This window comes from Eschrichtius robustus, chromosome 8, assembly GCF_028021215.1.
Source record: "Eschrichtius robustus isolate mEscRob2 chromosome 8, mEscRob2.pri, whole genome shotgun sequence".
NCBI classification, from domain to species: Eukaryota; Metazoa; Chordata; class Mammalia; order Artiodactyla; family Eschrichtiidae; genus Eschrichtius; species Eschrichtius robustus.
This window is the reverse complement of record NC_090831.1, coordinates 115,742,786-115,759,480: the sequence shown is the minus strand read 5'-3', so window position 1 is coordinate 115,759,480 and position 16,695 is coordinate 115,742,786. Positions and strand designations below refer to the sequence as shown.

Here is a 16,695-nt window from a genome sequence, read left to right as displayed (position 1 = left end):
GGCTCTTTCTGGGTAACCAACCCCTCGGCCAGACCCTTCTGCCCCTCTCTTTTCCTTGCGCCAAGTGAAGGGGAGGCTGGGGGCCTGAAGGGGCGTGGCCAACAGAACCCGAGCCACAGCCAATCCCAGCGGGGTCCTTGGTTGGGAGGAGGAAGTGGGTGTGGCGACGGAGAGGGGCGTGGCTTGACAACTTCCAGCGACCCGTCGGAACCAATCCCGACCCGGGAGGCGAAGCTAACTCCCTACCTGGGCCCAGGTGCACCCCGCTCGGCATCTCTCGGCTGCTCCGCGAATAAAATGGAGGGAGCCCGGGCGTCGGGGGAAGACCAAGCCGGAGCCGGGTTCCCAATGGAGCCCTTGGGAAGCCGGGTCCCGGAGCTGGAGCAGCCCCAGGTCCCCGCGGAGGAAAGACGTCCTGAGAGTCCCGAGAGCAGCCCGAGTTTGGCTCCCGCAGTGAAGGAGGAGGCGGGCGCGGGCCAGGACCTGTCGGGCGGGAAGAAGCTGCCCTCGCCTCGACCCGCGCCCCTGCGGTTGCTGCCACCCAGCCCGGGCTACAGCGCCTTCCGCCGTAAGGAGTCGGCCAGCCCGCAGCCGCCGTCGCCGGGCCCAGCCGCGGCCGAGCAGCCCCGGGACGGCGAGACGCCGTGGGCGGAGCAGATGCTCAGGGCCGCGCCCGGTGAGCCGGCTCGGGGCGCCTGGGCCCCCGTGGAACTGCAGGTGGACGTGCGCGTGAAGTCCGTGGGCGCGGCCGGCGGCAGCCGCGCGCCCTCGCCAGGGCCCTCCACGCGCTTCCTCACCGTCCCGGTGCCGGAATCGCCGGCCTTCTCCCGCCACGCCTCCCCAGCGCACCCGCTCCTGCGGCGGACCCCGTCTCCGGGAGGCACCTGGGACCGTGGCACGCCGCTGGCCGCAGCCCAGACGGAGCGCGGCCTCGACGCCGAGGGTTGGGCCGGTCCCGCCGAGGGGCGCGCGGAGTCCCCGGGCTCCCCCACGTGCCGCTGCCGCTGCAAGGAGAACGCCGTGCTCCACGCCGAGATGGACGGCGACAAGAAGCTGTCCCGGGTCATAAAGCTCATAGGTAAGCGCGCGCCGGCGCCGGGAGCCGCGCTCCCGGGTGGGGGTCGACGAACCTGAGGCCCCCCCCTCCCACCCACCCAGCGTTGGGCCACTGCGGCGGGGGAACCCCACCCGGCCTCTCTGGCGTAGAGTCGGTAACTTTTGGTCTACGTAATTATAATCCAACTTGCTGGCAGTAAAAGAATAAAACCGCTATTCTCCCTCCCCGACCCTCCAAGAACTTTCGCGTTCGCTCTTAGTGTGCGCAGCGTGTTTGAGAAGAGGAGGTGGAAGGAATTCCAGGCGGGGGGGAGGTCTTTCAGGATCACGTGACGGCGGCGGCGGCCCGGCAGCACCGCGGCCTCCCGACTCCTGGCTGCAGCTGGCCGATCTCTCGCAGGCCCAGACTCCCTCTTTCCCTCCCGTATATCGAGGACCACTTGACCCCTAACACTCATCCGTTCAGCAGCTACTGCTGCTACTGCGTGGGGACTACGCGCCAGACTGTGCTAGGGTGTGTGTGAGTTTTTTTGTTGCCGCGTGGTGGGTGGCGACTTGCAGGGAAGAAGAAAGAGCCTGAAAAATATAAAAATCCTGGACAAGGAACCAGAAGGGAGTGGTTGGTGAACTTGAGGGCATGGGAAAGCTTCCTGCAGCTAAGCCCTGAAGGCTGAGTAGGAGTTGGGGGTGGTAGCGCCCCTTCTGGCTGGAGGGGCTAGAGGCCTCCCCAGCAGACAACCTGCTGAAAGCTTGACCAGTTGAGAGGAGACCGGTCAGCTAGACAGGCTCCGAATCCCGAGGGCCTCTATGCCAGGGGTTCTTAGACATGGTAGAGTTCAGGGACTCTAATCACGCAGGAACTTTTGCAGAGTTGGGTGTGAGCACATTTTCTGCATGAGAGGTGTATCGTTTTCTGGTGCTGCTGTAACAAATTGGCACAAACTTGGAAGCTTAAAATGGCACTAATTTATTATCTTACAGTTCTGTAAGTCTGAAGTCTGATATGGGCTCAAGAGCCTGAAGTCCAGTTGGCAGGGCTGTGATCCCTGCTGGGGGCCCTAGGAGATGATTGTTTCCTTGCCTTTTCTAGCTTCTAAGGGCGATTGAGTTCCTTAGCTCATGGTCCTCTGTATATTCAAAACCAACCGGGACTTCCCTGATGGCGCAGTGGTTAAGAATCTGCCTGCCAATGCAGGGGACACGGGTTCGGGCCCTGGTCCGGGAAGATCCCACATGCCACGGAGCACCTAAGCCTGTGCGCCACAACTCCTGAACCTGTGCTCTAGAGCCCGCGAGCCGCGACTACTGAGCCCACGTTCCACAACTACTGAAGGCTGCGCGCCTAGAGCCCGAGCTCTGCAACAAGAGAAGCCACCGCAATGAGAAGCCCGCGCACCGCGACAAAGAGTAGTCCCCGCTCGCCGCAACTAGAAAGCCCGCGCGCAGCAACAAAGACCCAACGCAGCCAATAAAAAAGAGAAAAACCAGCCAGTGTCAGGCTGAACCTTTCCACTGTCATCTCTGTGACTCTCCTGTCCTTCTACCTCCCTCTTCCATTTATGAGGACCCTTGTGATGACATTGGACCCACCCAGAAATCCAGGATAGTCTCCCCAACTCAAGGTCAGCAGATAAGCAACCTCAATTCCATCAGCCTGAATTCCTCTGTGCCTTGTAACCTAACATATTCACAGGTTCCAAGGATTAAGACGTGGACTTCTTTAGGAGGACATTATTCTGTCCACCACAATGAGTCTGTAGCTTTTTTTTTTTTTTTTTTTAATTTATTTATTTTTGGCTGTGTTGGGTCTTCGTTGCTGCGTGCGGGCTTTCTCTAGTTGCGGCGAGCGGGGGCTACTCTTTGTTGCGGTGTACAGGGTTTTCATTGTGGTGGCTTCTCTTGTTGCAGACCATGGGCTCTAGGCATGTGGGCTTCAGTAGTTGTGGCTTGCAGTCTCAGTAGTTGTGGCTCGCGGGCCCTAGAACACAGGCTCAGGAGTTGTGGCGCACAGGCTTAGTTGCTCCGCGGCATGTGGGATCTTCCCGGACCAGGGCTCGAACCCGTGTCCCCTGCATTGGCAGGTGGATTCTTAACCACTGCGCCACCAGGGAAGCCCGAGTCTGTAGCTTTTTTATCAGATTAATAATAGGAGAGTCTGTGACTAAAAGGGTGGGATGATAAGGAAGTGAGGACTCAAGGAAGTGAGGAGTCGTGGGGAGGTAACATGGTTGGATGTTTATTCTAGAAAGTGAGCTCTGACAGCACTGTGGAGGAAGGTCAGGACAGGCATGAGATTGAAGGAAGGGAGACCTTAGGAGGTGATAGCAGTAGTTCCGCAAGAGACTATGAAGGTTTGATCTATGGCAGAGGTGGGAGGGAGTGTTCAAAGGTTGAATTAGAGAGTGGGGCCACTGCGCTGATGAAGATGCGCTAACAGGAGCAATTCCCAAGTTGCTGAGCTGGGTAGCTGAATGATGGATTGATTGGGTTATCCTTGTGGAATGGAGAATGGGAGATGAGGCGTGGGAGAAATAAGCAGGTACATTTGGGAGTTCCAGGTAGTGATGTCATTTAAAGGGAGAGGAGCCAGACTTCCCTGGCGGTCCAGTGGTTAAGACTCTGCACCCCCTCCACACCCCCATGCCGTGTAGCACAGCCGGAAAAAAAAAAAAAAAGGAAGAGGAGCCAGCCACAGACTGGGAAAGAAACATGTAGGTGGTAGGAAGAGAATCAGGATGCAAAGAAGCAGGAAAAGGAGAGAGTTTCTGGAAGGTGTGGTCAGCAGTGTCCAGTGTCCAGGGGAGAGGCGGACTTCGGGGCTGGATGGTTAGGGAGAGCTGCCACGTGGAAACAATACTCTGGACACGAGGCAGGTAACCCGGGGGTGTGGAGAGGAATGATGTCAGGGGAGGGAGATGCCGGGCAGAAAATACTGCAGGGTGCATGCAGACACTTGGTGCTTTGGGCTTGCTCTCTGGGAAGTGTGGGATTAAAGAACTTTAAAGTTCCTGGCTGAAGTGTGGTCTGAGGAAGGCTGCTTGGATGAGGAGCTCTGCATTGTGGTTTCTGCCTGTGGTGGCCTTTACCGCCTAGATCAAGCTGGTTACCTCAACAAGAGGACACACTAGGGCACAGGCTCAGGGACTTGCCCAGGTCAGTGCGGTAATGCTGCCACCCAGCTGTTTCATGTCCCCTCCTTGTGAACCCAAGAGGGAGGAGGCCACTGTGGAGAGGGTTGGAGACGTCACTGCTTTGTCTCTTCCCTTGCTTTTTGGGGCAGATGTCCCAGAGGCGCTGTCCAGGTGTAAACTGAAGAATCAAAGACTCAGGGAATGTTCTGTATGGCAGCCCTCAGCCCAGAAGAGAAATTGGCTTTTGCAGAGAGCCTAAAACTGGGGGAAGGGACTTCCCTGGTGGCGCGGTGGTTAAGACTGCGCTCCCAATGCAGGGGGCCCGGGTTCAATCCCTGGTCAGGGAACTAGATCCCACATGCATGCCGCAACTAAGAGTTCCCATGCCACAACTAAGGAGCCTGCCTGCTGCAACTAAGACCCGGTGCAACCAAATAAATAAATAAATAATAATTAATTAAAAAAAAAAAGAAATAAAATAAAACTAGGGGAGAGCTGGATCCTCAAATGGAGACTATTCCCCTTTAGGTGTTGGTTCAGAGTCCCCTCTTCTGGTCCCCAAGGCTAGATCAGGTGTCCCTGTTCCATGCTCCACGGGCCCTTGTGCTGCCCAGCGTCAGCAGCCCTCTTGTAAGTATGCTCCCCTGGATTCTGAGCCCCGCAGGGCATGGCAGGTGACAGTCTAGGCTTTCACTGAATCCCCAGCACCTGGCACTTAAGTGCTCCGTAAGTCGTTACTCAATGAGTAGCACTAACCTCAGAGTGTAAGCACGTGTCAGAAGCGCTTAGTCCCCAGCCCCGTCGGGGGAAGGGGAGCAGCAGCTGGATCTCAGGGGTCGTCCAGCCTGCTGCCGCCTGTCACATTGTGCTTAGCACATCAGGTGTGGAAGATGTGAGGAAACGGCCGTCCTGACCCTGCCCTCCAGCGGTCCTCAGTCTGGGCAGGAGAAAACAAAAGCGCCTGGCAGTCTGGGATGGTGCCGGGAGGGGTACATTCAGAGGAAGAATGCTCTCAGTGCCTGGAGGAGGTGGAGCTGGGAGAGGTGATGTCCAGCGTGGTCAGGCTCAGCCAGAGGAGCAGAGGCCACCGGCTGAAGTAGATGGACCTGAAGGCAGTGACACAAGCAGGCCTCTCGCTGGCAGGAACCCTCTGAGCCCCGTGCTGAACTTTGTATTTTTTTTTATATAAATTTTATTTATTTATTTTTGGCTGCATTGGATCATCGTTGCTGTGCGCGGGCTTCTCACTGCAGTGGCTTCTCTTGTGGAGCACGGGTTCTAGGCGCGTGGGCTTCAGTAGTTGTGACACGCGGGCTCAGTAGTTGTGGCTCGCGGGCTCTAGAGCGCAGGCTCAGTGGTTGTGGCGCACGGGCTTAGTTGCTCCGCGGCACGTGGGATCTTCCCGGACCAGGGCTCGAACCCGTGTTCCCTGCGTTGGCAGGCGGATTTTTAACCACTGCGCCACCAGGGAAGTCCCTGTATTTTATTTTTTAAGGTGCCCCCTTCCCCAATTGGATAAACTAAGTCCCCCAAAACCTGGCTCCACCCCAGCCATGGGATTTGACTAGGAGGAAGCAGAAGGTGTTTCAGTTGTGGCGTGGGAAAGGTAGTTGAAATGTAGACAGTGACGATGGGATGAGCAGTGAAGAAAAGCAGCAGAGGGTGTGACACTGGAGATGTCAATCCCTGATACAAAAAGGAAATCGGGTGGTGGGTATATACAATGTCCATGGTTTTTTAAATGGAATTACTCTTTTCAAAATAATGAAATATTTGCCACAGACTAACCTCTGCTGTTTCAGGCTTTGGGAAATATAATGATTGAGTTCTTAGGACCCTCACACTGATTCTGTGGCATTCCTGACCCTCATCCCCAAGATTTGGGTGGGTCCTGGGCCCCTTGCAGCAAGGTGTTTGCTCTGATTGATTTCACGCCTGAGTCGTGGCAGAGGTCAAATTCTGAGTGCTCAGTTACTTCAGATGGGTGTGTCTTTCCAGGTGGGAAGCTGCTTATAATTCTGGCTGTGATTAAGCATTCACTATGTTTTACTCCCCAAGTTTTCCCCTCTGACTTCCCTGGTTACTCCATCTGCAGGGCAGGCTGTGGCATCTGAACATGTTCTTTTTTTTTTTTCTGGCCACGCAGCACAGCTTGCAGGATCTTGGTTCCCCGACCAGGATCGAACCTGGGCCCCCAGCAGTGGAAGCACCGAGTCCTAACCTCGGGACTGCCAGGGAAGTCCCTGAACATGTTCTATCTCTGAGCCTTTGCACCCTTCCTCCCACCTGGAGTGTCCTCCTGTCTTCCTTTCCCCTCCACAGCCTCGTTCCAGCCATCTGGTCCCCTAGGTCCTTGGGAAGCTGACAACTCACATCTGTCTAGTGCTGTGCAGCCCACAAGGCACTCTCTGTGTGAAGCTTCATTAGTGGCCTCCAGTGACCTGGAGAGATAGAAGAGGCAGATGTGATTCCAATGTTAAAATGAAAAACACCAAGAACACTTGAGGGGCCCATAGAGTCAGGACTCGAACTTGAATTTGGGGGTCTGTCGAACTCTGAATCTAGCCTTCGTTCCTCTCTTGTGTGGAGTTTGATCTCCTGGTACCTTTGCCTGTCCCGTTAGCTCCCTGAGTGCAGGGCCCGTGCCCCATCCTTGGTGCTATTGGTGCCCTACGTCTAATGCACATCAGATGCTCAATAAATGGTTCTTAGCCACTTTCTTTCTTGAAGAGAATCTTACGTCTTCTAGTTATTTAAGAAGTGGAATATCTTCTAGCAGTTTTCTCCCAGGTATGAGGTTCAGACCTAAATTGAGTGGTTTATCCTGGTGTCTTGAGTCTGAGGGTGGGCGATGAGGTGGGCATGATGATGGTATAGGAGTCAGCATGGTCCTGAGTTGGGACTGTCTCCTAACCTGTATCTCCTGGTTGTCCCCTCCCCTCCCGCAGGGCTGCCCATGTACATGAGGTCCCTGCGCTGGGCCCTGGCAGTCATGGCCGTGCTCCTGGCGGTGTCTACGGTGGCCATTGTGGCCCTGGCCTCGAAAGCAGGTATGGCACCTCCCCGACCCCAGACACCCCCGCCCCCCGTCCCCTCTCCTCCCCTGCTCCCCCAGCAGGGTGTCTAGTCCTTCTAGCTCCTTTGTGAGAATTAGAAAAAGACATGCCCCCCATGCAGATGCAGCGTGAAGACGCAGGGCTCGGTGAGCAGAGGTAAGGGAGAAGACACCCTTCCTTCTGTGGACACAGCCTGTGCTTGGAGAGGCCTTGTGCACAAGCTGTACAGCCTTCCCAGGGCCCGCCCGCCTTGCTCGCCCCTCCAAGTCTTGCCAGTTCCATGCCTCCAGATTTGCCCCGATTTTTTTTTTTTTTTTAATTTATTTTTGGCTGTGTTGGGTCTTTGTTGCTGCGCGCGGTCTTTCTCTAGTTGCGGCGAGCAGGGGCTACTCTTCGTTGCAGTGCGCGGGCTTCTCATCGCGGTGGCTTCTCTTGTTGCGGAACACAGGCTCTAGGTGCGCAGACTTCAGTAGTTGTGTCATGTGGGCTCAGTAGTTGTGGCTCGCGGACTCTAGAGCACAGGCTCAGTAGTTGTGGCGCACAGGCTTAGTTGCTCCGCGGCATGTGGGATCTTCCCGGACCAGGGCTCGAGCCCGTGTCCCCTGCATTGGCAGGCGGATTCTTAACCACTGCGCCACCAGGGAAATCCCCCCACCCCCTGATTTTTGAACATCCACACATTCAGCTCTGTACAGTTTACCCTGCACTCACTGCTGGTCTCTGTGCTGCAGGGGCCAGGTGCCAGCCATGCCCCCAGGGCTGGGTGTGGTCCATGGAGCACTGCTACTACCTCTCTGCCGAAGCTGAGGCCTGGGAGGCCAGCCAGGCTTTCTGCTCAGCCCACCATGCTACCCTCCCCCTGCTGAGACACACCCAGGTGAGGAGAGGGGGAGGTGGGCAGGAGAGGGGCGTGGTTATCATTACAGATTAGATTCTCAGTACTAGAAGGAACCTCAAAGATCTAGTCCAACTCTATGTTATAGAAAAAGTCACCAAGACCTGGAGAAATAAAGTGACATGCAGGAGGACCAGACGTCACGTCTCCAAGATGTTCAGTTTGCTCTTCATTCTAAGAAGTGGAAGTGGAGCTGGGAAGGCTGGAGCGGAGATGCTCCCATCCAACCTGGTGACCCAGCACTTAACAGCGAACTCAGGAACAAGTCTGTGCTGGCTGGTCTGTGGGGGAGACACACATGTACCCTCTGAGAGGTAGTCTGGAAAATAAATTACATTTAGTGGGTATTCCAGTCAGGTATTGCTATAATAATACTGGGTAACAAATCACCCCGGAAGTCAGTGACTTAAGACAATAAGCATTTCTTTCTTGATCGTTGGTCTGTGGGAGGACTGTTGATGGGCTAATTCGGGCTGGGTTTGGCAGGACAGCTCAGCTTCGGGATGCAGATTGGCTGGGCTTGGCTTGAGCCTACGGATTGGGTTTGCGTTTGCTCCATGAATCTCTCGTCCTTCTTGAGAGAAACTCTTCGTAAGAAAAATGGCAGGAGGGCAAGAACTGAGAACTTCTCATGTCATATCTGCTAACATTCCGTTGGGCAAAGCAAATAACGTGGCCAAGCCCAACATCAAAGGGACAGGGCAGTATACTCCATGCCCCACTCCCACCCTGGGGGTGGAGGGGGAGGAGTGAATATTTGCTGAATAATAATCCAGTCAGTGGGTCTGAAAGTGACTACAAAAAAGGACCTATAAACTGGATCCAGCCCTTGGCTTAATTTTATCTAACTGAGGGCAGGTGCCAAGAATTTATATTAGCTGTTCTAATATGCATGAAAAAGCACCATTCTTTCAGTCAGTGCCTTAATAAACATTTACTGAGCACCTACACTGCGTTTGGCACTGGGGATTCAATGAAGAGCCAGAAGAGCACAGCCTCCACCTTCACATGACTAAGAGCAGTGAGTGAGGCAGAGAGCAATCAAGAAACCATAGAAATAGATGTTTAGTTACTATATTGATCTATGCTATGAAGGGAAGGTGCACAACGCTCTGGTTATATATGACAGGAGTATGTGATTGAAGGTCAAGGTGGGCAAGGCAGCATGTACCAGAAAAAAAAAAAAAAAAAAAAAAACACCTGGAAACTAAAAAAAAGTTCAGGAGATGAACAGACAGCCTCCTGGAATGCTCTGTCTCCTGCTTCAGTCTGGACTGGCTGCTCTCTAGGCCTGCTACACAGCTATGGTCTTGGAATTTCTTTTTACCTTCATCCTCAGTATACCTTTGCCTCTTTCCTATGTGAGATCCCGTTTCCTAGATTCCATGTCTTTTCTTGGTGAAGCACACCGTCAATAAATTTGCTGGAAAACATTTGAGATCTTTCATGTCTAAAGATACTTTTATTCTAACCTCTCATTTGATTGATAGCTTGGCTGGGTACAGATTTCTAAGTTGGAAATAGTTTACCTCCAGAATTGTGCAGATTTTGCTCCATTGCCTTCCAACTTTTAGTCCGACCATTAATAAGTCTCATTCACTCTGATTCCCAATCCTTTGTGTGTGACTCTTACCAGCCCCCCTACCCCAAACTCTGGAAAATTTCAGGGTCTTCACCTTTGTTCTTATTCAGTGTTCTGAAATTTAACAATAATATTCCTTTGTGGGTCTTTTTCTTCATTTTTATTTCTGCTGCCTTATTTGTAATTTTAAGAACTCTTTTTGGTTCTTCAAATGTTCCTTTTGTATGGTGTCCTGTTCCTGTTTCAAGGATGAAACATCTTCCCGTATCTCATTGTAAATACTAATTATAGTGTTTTGGAAGTTTTCTTCTGCTCCCTGCATTATCTCTATTTTTATGCAAGTGATTTTTATTCTGTGCCTTGGCGTTTTCCTATACCTCGCCTCTAATATTTGAGCACTTTGGGGCTTCTCAATACAAATTAGCATGTTTCTCAGCTTCCTCCTGCTCCACCCTTTCCTTGAAAAACCACTAGGCTTTCTTGGGTCTGCTAAGCCAATCAGTGTTGTCCAGCTTCCAAAATTTTGTTGACATTTCTCATCTGCTGTTATCTCCTCCCATTCTTATGTCTGTTTTTCCCCCTTATGTTATTATTTAAGGAAGTTCCCTTCTATTCCTGTTTTACTAAGAGTTTTAAGCATGAATGAGTCTTAATTTCATTGGATTTTTTTTGCATACATTAAGATGGTAATGTCTTTTATGTTTCCTCCTTTAATCTTGTGGTTATTATTTTTTTTTTTTTTAATTCTTGGCCTCTTGTGATAAGGCTTATTTAGCCAAGATTTTTTTCTTCCCAAAATACTTCTGTATTTGAGTTGATAATTTTACTTAAGATTTTCTCACGTATGAAATTTCATTTCCTGCCCAGTCCTAAAATGAAAGGTATTCTACCCCACACGGCAGGGAAGGCAGTTTCTGTCTTTTTCTTTTCTCTGGGAGAGTTCTCATGAAGTGGATATAAAAATCTGCTGGAGAAAATGTTTTACAGTGAACATGGATTATTTTATTACCAGGAATAACACATTTTTCAAAAAACATGGGGAAATGAAAAAGATACAATGTAGATTGACAAAAATCATGTGTGATCCCAATACGGTAAATATATATGCAAAGAAAACATACTGAAAGGAAGTATATTAATAGCGGTTATCACTGGAGTCAAGATTACGAGCGATTATTTTCCTTCTTCTTTAAAGCTTTTTTAAATTGTCTAAATGTCCTACAAATAGTATGCACTATGATTAGGGGGAAATGCTAGAGTAATGGTAGCCCATGGAGGCAAGAGATCAGAATATAATGGTTTCTGCCCAACCCAGCCTGGTTGCATCTACAAAATGAAGGCCAGTGGGAACTTGGTGGGTCCCTAGAGAGTGCCTGGAGCCAACGAGGGGGTGAGCTGGGCAGGGACTTAGTGGCCCATCTCCTGAGACAGACCCACTGAGCACAGCAAGTGTCATCAGAAAACTGGTGAAGTAAAAGTTCCCTGCCCTCGGGCCTCTCATCAGACAGGTTCAGTCCACCATGACCTCGGACATCGGCTAAACAAATGGCCTCCCTGTGGCTGGGGGTCCTCAAAGAGGGGAGGTGAGCTGAACTACCCACATCGCAAACGGAGCTTGAATTCTTTTAAAACTAAGCAAACAGGATCAATCATTTGTAACACAAGTATATATTCAGAAAATATATCACAAAGTTTGGATAAGCTTTGTCCCAAAAGGAGCTTCCTAAAAGCCCCTTGCAAAAAGACCAAAGTGAAGATTTGGGTCTGAGGCAGTTAAAATCCAGAATATGACGACTGTGGAGCTCTGGAGTCCTCCTGAGTTCTGGACAAGGGCCAGAAGCTGCAGGAGGCACCAAGGCAGGGATGGGGAAAAGCAGCCGAGGACAGGCTGGCCGCTGGCAGAGGGGCTGGGCCCGCTGGCAAAGGCCAGGCTCCACGAGCTGGGATGCGCAGACCCCAGGGACACGCCAAGGTGCCAGTAGTACATGCAGCCCCAGGATAGACACGTCTCGTCCTCCCTAAGGGGTTAGAGGAAAGGAGACCAAGTTTCAGTGCCTCTGTGCCATCAGTCACTAGACTCACTAGCCATTGGTTTAAGATCAGCTTTGTTTTGCAGGGTGGGGGAAGGAAGAAGCTTCCTGAAATGTACACGTCGACTGTAAGCCACATTTTGAGTGCAGAAAGATGAAAACACGAATAAATAACATAGGATTCAGAAAATTAAGTAGTTTAAAACATTTAAATATTAAAGCAGAAATGTTTGAAGGCAGAAAGTAGAATGGTGGTTGCCAAGGGGAGGGGGAAATGGGAGCTGTCTAGTGGGTGCAAAGTTTAAGTTGGGGAAGATGAAAAAGTTTTGGAAATGGGGGTGGGCGATGGTCACACAACAGTGCGAATGAACCTAGCGCCACTGAACTATACACTTAAAAATGGTTGAAATGGTAAATTTTATATGTATATTTTACGACAGTTTTTTAAAAAGAAATGTCTGAAAGCATGGAAAACAATTTATCTTAATTTTAATACGTAAAATATGAGATTTCAGGTAAATTCTGCTCAGGATCACATTCCCCTCCCCCCACGTTGGTGGCAAAGTTAGAGATGCACCAGCTGGAGTAGATGGAGGCCCCAGATGTCTGTGCCATTAGGAGCAGTCCTTTGAGCCATAAATTACACAGAACTTTCTAGAATTTACTTATATCTCCAGGCAATGCTTTTCCCACACCATAATTTTTGCTAACAATGGGAACAGGTTAATGGTGTCTGAGCTGCAAGGAAAAAGACGGAATAGAGTGGGTGGAGCTGGGTGGGGACAGGCCATGGCTCCTGTCACCAGGAGGCCCAGAGGGAGAGCCGCATGGCCTGGGGCTAGGGACAGAGAGAAGGGAAGGATCACCTTGGCAATGCCAAGCATCAAATGAGGTCACATATGTTGGAGGCAGACACAAAGCTTTGTACACCATCCAACGGATTGGAGGCGCCTCATTTAATGAGTGTGTACTACATGCCCTTGGCTTGTACACAAAACATCCCCCCATTTTGCAGAGGATCATACTGAAGCTCTGAAAGGTCAGGTAACTTAACTAGGATCACTTAGCTTGCAAGTCACAGGACCAGAATTTGAATATGGGGTGTCCTAGCCCCAAAGCTCTACTCTGCAGTGATAGCCCCCTTCCCGGCCCTGGGAGGAGCTCCAAGCTCTGGTGTGTCTTTCTGATCAGGCAGCTGATTGCTGCCAGGAGGTCACGGCTGGCCAGCAGGAGCCCCGAGTCTGCTGCAGCCACGGCAGTGAGATGCTTGGGGCTGCTCTGCCCTCTGACTCACAGCTCAAAGCCAGCCCAGGTTCCTTCTCATCCCTTCCAAAGCTCCCACCCAACCCTGCCCAAGGGCCCCAGCCTGTGGAGTCCAGCCAGAGAGGAAATGACCAGCCCAGGAGAGGCTGTACGTGTGCCTTATGCAGTCTGGTCTTTGGGATTTCAGAAGGGGTAAGGTTGGCACCCTTCAGCCTGGAAGTTCCTTCTGGCTCTTCTCCCAGCTGTTGACCGGCTGATGTTCCCTTGAAGGGGAGATGGTTTGCACCAACACTTCTGGGAGCAGGGCTGGCCTGACAGCCCGATTGTTACCTGTGGCCCTTGCTGGTTATTGGCAGTGGCACAGGGGAGGGGGGCCAGTTTTGTTGAGCTGGTCTACTATGTGCTGAGCTGTCATGGTCAATGGTGAATAGGGCAGGCGCCCGGTCTCACCAAGTTCACTGTCTGATACAGGAAACTGACAAGGAAGCAAGTCAGTCAAATGCCACACACCATGCTCTAAACTGTGAAGGTTGTGGCAGCCCAGGGGAGGGGGTCAGAGCGGTGTCCCTACAGGAAGTGACCTTTAAACTGAGACCTCAAGGACAAATAGGAGTGTCACCAAGGGGATAGGCATCACTTGGTGCTTGCTTTCTAATCCCCAGGATTAAATACAGAGGTTTTGCTTCTGTCAACGTAAACACTTTTCTAGGGAAGAACTGAACATACATCAAATTTATGTCACTTCTCATCACTAATGCGCATGTGCGCCGCGCGGCGTGGGCTTGCTGGCGTGGTCTGCTTTTTTCCACTCGGCATGATTTTGTATTTACGTTTTCTTGCATAACTGCATCTTCTGTGTGCTCATCACCTTTAACAGCACTGTAATTTTCCATCTTGTTGATATCCCATAAACTGCCTAGTTATTTCCTGACTGCTGAGCATTTGGGTGCTTTCCATTTTTTCTTTATAAATAGCAGTGTGATAATTTTGCGAAAGTTCATTTTCTCCCCTTTATGTTCTTGGATTTCTTCCCCAAAGTGGAATTACCCGTCCGAGCAATAGGAACTGTGTTGCCACTCTTTTTTTGTAGCACAGATTATGTTCTGGAAAGACTGGGCTTGTGTGGACCACTGTCCCCACCTCTATCCACCAGTCCCCTGCACCAGGACTTACAACATTGAAACGTCTTTTTCCAAGTTGAAAATTTTTAAATACAATTTTTTGCTTTAATTCATTGCTAAAAATAACATGACGCTGAGGACAATTATTTAAAAGAAAAAAGCATCTCCACTAGCTCTCTAACATACTTGTTTTTGTTTTTGTTGTTCCTTGTGTGTCTGCGCCCATGTGCATACACATTTTTTCATTCTTATAATCATGCCACAACTTTATTTTTATTTATTTATTTTTTTAAATAAATTTATTTATTTTATTTTTATTTTATTTTTGGCTGTGTTGGGTCTTCGCTGCGCGCGGGCTTTCTCTAGTTGTGGTGAGCGGGGGCTACTCTTCGTTGTGGTGCATGGGCTTCTCACTGCAGTGGCTTCTCTTGTTGCGGAGCACAGGCTCTAGGCGCACGGGCTTCAGTAGTTGTGGCACACGGGCTCGGTAATTGTGGCTCACAGGCTCTAGAACGCGGGCTCAGTAGTTGTGGCGCACGGGCTTAGTTGCTCCGTGGCATGTGGGATCTTCCCGGGACAGGGATCGAACCCGTGTCTCCTGCATTGGCAGGCGGATTCTTAACCACTGCGCCACCAGGGAAGTCCATGCCACAACTTTAATTCAGCTATTTCACTTACCATAACCCTTCATGTACTATAACTTTTCCCCGTGTTGCCCCAGGGGCTTCATACTCACCCTTATTTCGAATGGTCTTCATAATACTTTCGGAATGGATGCAGTGTAGTTTATGCTCTTGCTGGCGATTGCATTGTTGACCGTCTGCTCCCTGGCCACCTCTGCAGCCTAATCAACCCTAACACTCTTCTCCTGCCCAGTGAGGCTACTTGCTGTTTGTCACCTGGATTGCTTTGTAGGCTCCCAGCTTTGCTCATGCCCTTCACCCCCTCTTCTCTGAGCTGCCTCGTTTCTCTGTCCGCTCAGTACCCATCGTGCGTTGCCCGTGGGGATGGGCGATCACATCCTGTCTCCCCTTGGGGAGGGCTGAGCTGGGATCGCCCCCATTTCTGGTCCCCAGTCCTGAGCACAGTGCCTGTCAACCAGCAGGCATCTAATACAGCTTCCCAATTCCTGGTGTTTTGGGAGAGATGAGTCGCTTCTGTAGCTTGTGGAACTGGGAACTTGCAGAAACCTGGGATGGGGGATGGGGTAGGGGGACGGAAGCCCCAGGTGAGCCGTATCAGTGGCCCGAGAAGAATGACCAGCTGCTTTTCTCTCTCAGGACTTCCTGAGCAGATACCCAGTCACCAAGTACTCCTGGGTGGGGGCCCGACGAGGCCCCCAGGGCTGGCACTGGATCGATGGGACCCCTCTGCCACCCCAGCTGTGAGTGACCGTGGGCCTGGGTGGGCGGCCCCTCTGTCCCCAACACGCTAGCATTGGGCCCCCAGTGTGACCCACCTGATACCACAGCAGGCATCAAAGGGGCTGGAGGCCTTCCCCTCCACGTGTCCCCAGGTTCACCCCCCTGCACCACCCCCAGCCTAGGATGCCCCTTGGTTTCATTTAGTCCTCATCACCCCATCCCTTGTTTGGGTCCCACGCATTCACCCAAGAAGGACTGTCACCATGTTCTGTGGATGAGGGGAGCCGCTCAGAGAGGTTTGGTGGTTTGCCCAGGGCCACACAGCTGACTCCCTGGGGCAAGAGGCAGGGCACATCATCATAACTCCTGCCTCAGAGCTCTTTCCAGACCCCTGGGCTCCATGCAGCGATCCCAGCGGTACCCAGGCAGAGGGCACAGAGGCTGGGAGGGCCCGTCAGCCTGAGTACCTCCCCTTCCTCTCGCCCTTCCCCAGACTCCCGGAGGAAGACCAGCAAGGGCCGGATCTCGACTGCGGGGGCCTGGAGGGAGGCAAGTTCGTGGCTTCGGACTGTGCCTCCCCCAGACCCTGGGTCTGCGCCAAGGGGGCCAAGTGACTTGGGTTCTGCCCGCCCTGAGCCTGCTGGGGGAGGCCAGGCTGAGAGCTGGGGCGGCCTCCCCCCGGACCCAGGCCTCCAGGTCTGCCCGCTCTGCTCAGTGGCCCTGCCTCGGCGAAGCAGGGAGCGGACTCCTGGCGCAGGGAGATCGCATCTGCGGGGAAGGAGACCTTCTGCGGCCCCGCGGCTGAGTGCCCATTTGAGCGTCCAGCTGCTGAAGCGGATTTGTTCTGTGACCTTGTGGGTTTTTTTGGTTTTGGGTTTTTCCTTCTGAGCCTCAGTTTCTCTCTCATTAAAACGGCCACTTCCCATTCTCCCACTTACCTGCCTAGTCACAGGTGTGCACCCTTTCAGGCCTAGAGGGACAAAAAGGATGAACGGTCACAGGTGATCCCAACCTGGCTCCTCATCGAGCCCATGAAGTGGGTCTCCCATTTCGTCGTGGCATTGGGATTTGGCGGCGATGACATCATTGCTACAAAGGCCGTTTCCAGGCGGCCGGGCACGCCGACAACATCCCGAGGGCAGCGCGTGAGAAGTGGCCACCCCGGAGGAGAGAGGAAGGAGGGTCCTGTCCCCACCC

At 52.1% G+C, this 16,695-nt stretch overlaps 1 protein-coding gene across 1 annotated transcript; it reads left to right on the top strand.

Moving 5' to 3' along the window:
- Positions 1-244: 244 nt before the first annotated feature.
- On the top strand, positions 245-16,172 carry KLRG2 (killer cell lectin like receptor G2). The gene is made up of 5 exons (XM_068550120.1): positions 245-1,078; positions 7,136-7,237; positions 7,975-8,120; positions 15,415-15,518; positions 15,992-16,172. Exons 1-5 carry the CDS (start codon positions 298-300, stop codon positions 16,110-16,112), a joined length of 1,254 nt encoding a protein of 417 aa, XP_068406221.1. The 5' UTR covers positions 245-297; the 3' UTR covers positions 16,113-16,172.
- The last annotated feature ends 523 nt before the right edge of the window (positions 16,173-16,695 follow it).

Excerpts from the sequence above, each read along its gene's own strand:
- KLRG2 (XM_068550120.1), top strand. The coding sequence starts at position 298 with ATGGAGGGAGCCCGGGCGTCGGGGGAAGACCAAGCCGGAGCCGGGTTC. Across the intron at positions 1,079-7,135 it reads CCGGGTCATAAAGCTCATAG|GGCTGCCCATGTACATGAGG; the intron begins GTAAGCGCGCGC and ends CCCCTCCCGCAG. Across the intron at positions 7,238-7,974 it reads GGCCCTGGCCTCGAAAGCAG|GGGCCAGGTGCCAGCCATGC; the intron begins GTATGGCACCTC and ends TCTGTGCTGCAG.